Genomic DNA, 8510 nt, shown 5'->3' with positions numbered 1-8510 from the left:
GGAGCAACACCCAAGAAGGAACTAGGCCTGTAACAACATAAAGGCCCAACATGACCTTGTGATTGGGCTTAGCTAGGTCTAATTAAGGAGGGGGCTTCTTCATGCACCCCATAATTATTTTCATCCTGCACCTCTAGATTTTGAATTGATTCATATTTTGCTCCCTCCAAATTATATACTAATAAATGAATAAAACTGTCATCTTCTTCCTCCCTCCCCAAAACTCAAACTATTCTTCCTGCATATTAATCCTTTTTGGGTTTGACACTAAAGAACCAAGCATCCGCCGGATCCATGCTTAGCTTTGGTGATGGACTACCCAACAAAGTGTCATGCAATTTCATTGATTGAATCGAGATAATATTTTATTTTGAAGAGGTAAACAGTAGCGATGGATTCTCTAATGTGATGATTTGAGTTCTCCTATAAGGAACCAAATTACATAATTTGGGCAACGTTTTTGTGCATTGAAATGGGCAATCCAGTTTGAGTCACCGGATCCGGAAGAACTAATCGGATTACCAAATGTGAAGGATGTGAACCGAATCAATCAATCCAGTTACCTTTTATCGCAATTGTACACCCGATTGTCCAGTTCATTAGCTACAACCCTCAAAAGATTACACTTTATTGATTGTTTTGGTTTATATCACATCTCCTAAATTTGATGATTCAGTTTGTCCTCTCAAATTAGGTAATCCAGTTTGTTATCCCGAATCCAATAAGTCAAACCGGAATGGACAATCTGATGCATAGAATGTTGACCCGATTTTCTAATCAGGTGCACAAAATGTTTCCTAAATTTTGTAATCATTTTCATTATGCACAGGTTGGTTATTCTACAAAAGATTTATGCACTCTAGTGGATGTGCAATTATGCATAGAATTTTGTAGTTCTATTAGTTTGTACGCGGTTAAATTTTCATATTTGAGATGAAAGCTTATTCTTTAGGCTTTAATACTCACATGAAATAAATCAAAGCTTCAACATGGAATATTCTTTCATTTTAGTCAATGAAAGTGAAATGAGTTATACTAGACCTTTTTCAAATTATGAAGTATTTTCTACATGTGAAAGCTACTTGAGTGGGTGAGATATTGTTTTTCAATTTGAGTTTGTTATTATTATGTGATATGAGATATCAGTTGGTTTTGTAGGTGTCATTTATCAATAAAAAATGCTAAATGCATTAAAATCAAGTTGTGTCCAAAAAAAGTCACTTACCACATCAGAATCTTCTACACATCTACTTTAATGAATGGATTTATCACACTCTAACAAGATCATTAATTGATGTAATTCAATTTTGTGTCATCTTAAAGATCATTTGGAAGTATATATTGCATTACACAATTGCTCTATTGTAGTGTCAAGAATAAGTAAATTTTTCATATGAAATTGACACTTATCATGTATCAAATGGTTCTATTTATGTATAAAATAATCCCTTTTACTTTATAATTACCACATAAGGTACTAAGAAGAAGAAAAATAGGAATTGGATGAATATTTATGATTTGCAACAATTTTTTGAAGAATTCAAAAATGATGTAATTGAGCCCAAAAATTCGCAATTGAACATCAAATAAGGTGGCCAAGCAAAAATTTGGAACGTTACTTTTGCAGGTAAGCCACAAGAAAATGATGTTGAACACTTAAGGTGATGCATGACTGAAGCACAAGAAAGTGGTGCTCATCCACATAGGTTGTAGAGACAGAAAAAAAAAATCCCTCCATGGAAGGAAACCTTTGTGACTGAGTTTAAAAGTTGGGCTTAGCACAGTCCAAAAAATTTTATGAATAAAGACCTCATGTTCTCATTTTAGACATTGAGTAGAGGATTAAATAAGTAATGGTGGAGTAGAAATAGGTATGTAAAGCTAGAGAAATGTTCTTATTGTAAATCTTATATGTAGATGATGTTGAAATTGTATAACAATATTCTATGGATAGTTGAACTTTCTCACGTTGAAGTTAGATGTAATCAATTTTAATTCACTGTACTCTTATTTCTTGAGTATTTATCTATTATCAATTGGTTTATGTCTCAATTAAAAGGGATAATGACATTTTTCTTGTGCTATTATACTAGGTTGAAGGTCATATTTATATTTCCTATACTAACAACACATGTTTTCCTTGCAGGTTGCTTATTAGCTCTATCAAATCTCATAATAACATAAACAAACCCAAGCTGAAAAGCGATACCTTTCACTCACTTAAGTAAACCATCATGTATAGAAAATACCTAATAAGTTGTAAAAGGCCTAGTATAATCTTCATCTTTCATGAAGTCTCTCAAGTCTAAAGAATAAGCTTCCGTCTCCAATATTAAAATTATAGCCACCTACAAACAACATAAACTAATACGACTACAAAATTCTCTACATAATTGCACATCCACGGGATTGCATGCAAAAATCATTTCTATAATAACCAATCCGTCCATAACGAAGCAGATTACGAAATTCGGGCAACATTCAGTGCACCGAAATCCCCATTCCAGTTTAACTTATCATATCTAAGATAACAAACCAGATTACCTAATCAGGGACAACAAACAAGGTCATCAAATTCGAGAGATGTGATATGAACCAGAGCAATCAATTCAGTGAAAGCTTTTTAGGAATGTAGTTATGCATCTCAATTACTCCGAAACACTAAATTTATTTAAGAAAAAAAAATTAAGCATAGTAAGACTGATATTTCATTTTTCATTCAACACCTATCCAACACCAATAAAATAATATTTGTACTTTAAAATACAAAATAAAATCATTTAGAATGAATAGTCTAGGAAAGTAAAAATATTGTTTTATTGAGTGTTGGAAAGAGGTATAAAAATTGAGAGGTGTACATAAATTTTTTTTTGTCTAAATTAGTCTTGATCTTATGATTAAGAAAGAGAATAAAAGGTGCAGCTTGAGGTGCTTAGGTTTTACCCAAAATTACCCTTTTTTTCACCTATATCCTCTTCAAAACCTTTTAGATCTCTTCAAATACAAACAAGTGCGTTGAATACACACTGTGGCTGACCGTTGCTCCTTTTTCATCCTACTGTAACCCATCCAATAATGCTTTTTAGGCAGAAGCATTTTCTTGAATTTTGTTTCACCTTCTTTCGGAAACACCAAAATATAAAACAAACTGTAAAAAGCTGCAGCAGGTGGGCCATGAAACCCAAAAAGTTGAGAGGACAACACTTAACACTGCCCCCCACATCTTTTAAATCACTCATCAGAACTGTATAATCAAACATTTTATCCTTTCAGTAAAATTTAAAAACCCTTCTTAAATGATAGCTACACAAAATTCATAAATGCGTTATAATGCTTAACCTTTTACAGAAAAAGTAAAATCAAATGCTACAGAAGAAAAATTCAAATTAAGGACTAAAACGTTCCACAAATATCAAACTACCTTGCACAAAATTTTCGATTGTATAACCCAAATCAAACATCATTGTATAAAACTCAAATCATTCTAACCTGACTCCAATAGAATATTTTACACTTTATTATCAGTTTATAAGGAAAAATGGACATCTGAGTACAGCACTGCCCAATATTCAATCCAAATTACTCTTACATGAAATTCTAATAAAACTATAATGCTGACATACCTCGATTTTGTTTATGTGCTAGATGATTAGCGTAGTTCCGGCTTAGATTTTTGAGGAAAAAAACATTTTAGATGACAAAAGGAAAGACATTTCTGTCATACAGAGCAAGAAAAAAACATTGTAGATCAAAAAGAAAAGACCCTTCGGACAAACAGAGCAAGGATGTTTGAATTGGGGAAGATAATCAACAATGACTGGATTCAAAACGACAAATTGTAATCCTGTTTTGAAAACTAACCATTCAAGATGTTCTATTTCCATACGCAAATTTCTAACTGATTTAAATGGTATGCAAGAAACAAAAATGTGTTGGTACATCTGATAAAATTTGTATTCTTACAGCTAAAACAACAAAAGACAATTCTAGTAGAAAATTGAAGGAAAAATAGACATATAGATCGGAAAAGTAATTCAGAACAGAACTACAACTTAGTTACTACATATATCCATAAACCATGGGAAAACAAACAACATGACGATTATGCTGGAACGTATCTAAGTTAGTCCTTGTTCTATTCCCAATATAGAAGCTGCCTAGGTCCATACATTATAAATAAACAGATTGCAAGGAAATCAAAAGCAATGTCACCTTAACATAAAATCCTCAACACTAACTGCAAGAAAAAGAAGGTCGCCAGCACCACTTTGATTTCGCTTAGCTAAGAATAAACCGACAGTGAAGAAAACCTGCAAATCAATACCACTCTTTCATAATGAAGGGAACAAGAGAAGAAAACAATAGCACCAACCAAGCTAAAACAGATTTGAGAAAACAAAGACAATATGGACAATGCATGCTTACTTGGGTCAGCATTGATCAACATGGCAGTGCCTCCAAAGTTGCATGTTCCGCCATTTCTCTTGTGCTTCTGCCAGTAACTGTTGAAAGCATAGGAAGCGTGAGCAACCACAGTATCAGGATAATAGCAGTTTCCCTGTGGCGTAATCTCCATGCAATCAGCACCACCCTCTCCACAAGCATAATCCATAGCCTGTTGCAGGGTTTCTTCAGGAACACTGGGCTTAGCCACACACCACACCTTCTGGACAGGGAATATCTGGGGGTAAGGTGAGCCATTGTGTAGTGGATCACAAGGAGGGAGTGTGAAACCATGAGGTGAACTAGCTGGAACACCAAATGGTGGCTCTTCAGGGGCAAAAGCGGGAGAAAGAATTGGTGGGGGTGAAGAAACTACTTGTGCTAAAGGAGGCAAAGGTACATTGGAAGGGGTCATTGGTGCCTTGGCTATTTCTGGTGTTGGAGCTGGCCTTACTGGTAAAGAACCTATTGGGCTAAAATCAACAACTGAAAGCTTTCTTGCCGTGCTTTTTCTCCCTTTTGTAACAATGGCGATGACATTTATGTTGCCGAGACAGAAAAATCCAAGCTTTTTCAAGGACTCAAAGTGGGAAGACACCAAGCTCAAACTTTTATCAGAGAAATGGGAGAAGCCATTATGTGGGATCACAGAGTATGTGGAGTTTACCTCTTGGAGAAACTCTAATAGGGGTTTGACCATTTTCAAATCATTGTTAGAATAAACTCTGTTTAGAGACAAACACTCCAGAGTAAAAGCAACAGAAACTTTTATGTCTTTCTCCAAACCCCACCTCTTGAGTGAGTGGTAGACATTTTTCAGGGAAGACAGAACCTCAGAGAGGTGGTTGTGTTGGTGCTGTTGGCAGAAAGCAGTGGTTCCCACAACTATGGTGGTGATATTGGAGGCAGGGTAGTGTGCAAGAACGTTGTGTCTGAGCCATCTTTCAGCCAATAGAATACTGAAAGAGACCTCATTGAGGTCTTCAGCGCTCACTGAAACAGCCAAGGGAAGCTCATCAGCTTGTGATGAGGCTTGTAAAATGTCATCACTCGTCTCACATAGGTTTAGGAACTCAATGGATTCTTGACCAGTTACTGCAAATTTAAACCAACAAAAAACAAATATTAGATTCAGAAGAAGTAAAAAAAACACACTGCACAACATTCAAAGTTGAGAACTTTATGAAAACAAAACACATTACCAGTAAGACCCAGAAAACAAAGAAAGAAAATAGGACATAGCCACCCCATTTTCTTCAGAGCTTTTGTATGAAGCACACTTTTTAAACAAACTCGAACTTGCTGGGAAGTTCTCGGGCTCATGCACTTCTTATATTGGAAATGTGACCTTTTTTAATAGCGCAGAAGAACACTTAACTCGTGTTGCGATGTTTATGAGTTTCTCTTTCTCCACAATGCCTACATCTGCAGTTCCACATCCAAAGTTTGAACCATTTGGGGGAAAAATAGAAAATAAGACTCGTCGTGTAATAACAGTACGAGAAAATAAATAAATACACAAAAAGGACAAACATGCTAACAAATTCTTACAAAGAGAAATGGAGAAATAACATCAGTACACATAATTAATGGTCATGCAATATTGAGAATTAAAGAAAAAGTGACCAACTGAATATATATTTATAATGATAAATACCCAAAGGTAATAATAATACAGTGAAAGACTTCACTTACAATATAATATTAAAGCTAGTATTTACATTGTTTCAGGTAAATTGTTACACTATATACTTTTTCCTAGTATTTTAAATAATAATCATACTATTTTAAAAGTAAATAAATAAATACTCACCTTTTTTATATTTTTAACGAAACAATATTAATATTTTTATTTTTTTTATTAACTAACATTTTTCCTAAAATTTAAATAAGTAAAATAAAATAAAATTTTAAAATGTAAAGTTAAAGAAATTAATTGTTATATGTTAACAATGTCAACAAAATCACACCATTAAAATTACCATATAATTAAACATTCTATATTTTGTAATGCTTTACCAAAATTAAATCACAATCTATTTTATATTTTGTTTGATTAAAATTTTAGTATAAAATTTAATATTTATTGTATAAAAATTAATATTTTTGTATAAAATTTTATTTGATTAAATCCAATCCTATTTAATATTTAAGTATAAAATTTTATTTGATTAAAATTATTAAATAATAATATAAGTTATTTAATGTACTTTATGAACTAAACGTGTATTTTTAATATTAAATAATTCCATTCCTTACATGTTGGACAATATATCCTTTTTTAAAAAAAAAAAACTTAAACAGTTTGAAAATTAACATTTTAAAACTACAAATTTTACGAAAAAAAAAATTAATTTGTGATTCAAACTAGTACTATTAAAGATTAATTAAGTTAGATTAAATTTAATAAAAATGTAAATATTAATCTCTACTTTCCAAGTTCAGTAATTAATTCACTTAAATCGAACCTATATACACCCATAAATAGTAGATGCAACTCCAAGTATACAATCCAACCACTTATAAATAGGAATATTTTGTAAATTTAAAATTTATTGAACACTCAAAATATTAATATTTGCGTTGTATCCAACTTATTTAATTCATTTAGACCTTATTCTTTTGAATAGATTTGAGAGGATTTGAAGATAAATTTTTTTGTCGTTTATTTGAGTGAATTTGAAGGTAAATAAGAGTGAATTTGAAAATAAATTTTTTTAATTTGTCACGTCAATACAATTCTATATTAATTCTCACAAATTTTATTTCCAAATTCACTCTTATTTACCTTTAAATTCACTCAAATAAATGATAAAAAAATTTATCTTCAAATCCCCTCCAATTCACTCCCTCAAATTCATTCAAAAAGAACAACTGCCTTAAGCATGGTGTTATCAATACAATGGTGATTTTTAAATTGAAATGTGTTCATTGCAACTTGAATGATTGTGATGAAATTTTAAAAGACAAAAACAATAAATCATTCTAAAATTTGTGTCAACTCGTACTAGAAAATAGACCTAGGAAAAAGTGCGCCAAATTGACTAATTTAGGTTAGTTGATGGGAAAGTTACATATTTAAGTTACTTTTTATAAAAATTATAGATGCGTCCTAAATAAATACTACAAAAATAATCATTATTAAATCAAATAATTTTTTATTTTTTAAATTGAAATTATGTTTATAAAACATACTTTCATAGCGGTGATGTTGTGAAAAAACTCACTTAAAATTAATCGTATTTAAAAAAAGTATAGCAGAGAATAACTAATGCAAAAAAATGTACTGACATGTGTTTTCTTTAGTTTTTAAAGTAAAAAAAAAAAAATTAACGCTGTATAAGAAGACGGTTATCAGATGTCAGAGATAAAAAAATTAGGACGTTAATTGACATTGAAAATAAGATAATGTGTTAATTAATGTTAAAAAATGAAAATTTTTTATGTTTATTTTTTTGTCATTGTCAATTTTTTTTATTTTTTTAACTAAAAGTGATTTATTTTTACAATTCTACAAGATATGAAAAGAAGAAAATTAAAAAGATGTAGTCTAATTTTTGGCATTTTATAAAGCACTGATTATAAGCTATGAACTATAAAAAAAAATTGTCACAAGTAAATAGTGTTATGGTGAATAGTAGTATGAACTTGAAATTGTTTTGATAGTTATGGTTATTGTTTTCTGTTAGATTTTTTTTACCACTCTTTAGAACTCGTGTTTCAGAATAAAAAAAACACCAAAAGTCTTTACTTTGAGTCTACATGAAATATAAAAATTATTTAGAAAGTCAATTGTAATATATCTTTAAACAACCATATCATTAGTTTCGATTGACCGATTTGTCGTTATTATATGTTGATTTAGGGTAGAACAAAATTTTCAATCACGTGATAGCTCATGTAGACGGTTGTTCCTTCTAGGTTTAAAAAAAGGTTGTTTTCTATTTTTTGTTAATTTTTTTACAAACTTTGCAAAAATATTTCACATACTTAAACTTTGAATCTTGATCTAATTTTTTCTTTGTGAGAGCTTCTCATATTTTGGTGCTTGAACAAATTTTCAAGTC

At 31.1% G+C, this 8510-nt stretch overlaps 1 protein-coding gene across 1 annotated transcript; it reads right to left on the bottom strand.

Annotated features, from left to right (window-relative positions):
• Positions 1-3990: 3990 nt before the first annotated feature.
• Positions 3991-5907, bottom strand: LOC148191960 (glucan endo-1,3-beta-glucosidase 13-like). The gene is made up of 3 exons (XM_088100270.1): positions 5646-5907; positions 4426-5538; positions 3991-4310 (listed from the first exon to the last, which is right to left on the bottom strand). The coding sequence occupies exons 1-3, from the start codon at positions 5764-5766 to the stop codon at positions 4279-4281; spliced, it is 1266 nt and encodes a 421-aa protein (XP_087956396.1). The 5' UTR covers positions 5767-5907; the 3' UTR covers positions 3991-4278.
• Between the last annotated feature and the right edge of the window lie 2603 nt (positions 5908-8510).

This window comes from Vigna umbellata, chromosome 10 (assembly GCF_029865625.1).
Source record: "Vigna umbellata cultivar VRB3 chromosome 10, Vumbellata_1.0, whole genome shotgun sequence".
Taxonomy (NCBI): Eukaryota; Viridiplantae; Streptophyta; class Magnoliopsida; order Fabales; family Fabaceae; genus Vigna; species Vigna umbellata.
Note: the sequence above shows the minus strand (reverse complement) of the source record. Positions and strands in the feature narration are given on the sequence as shown.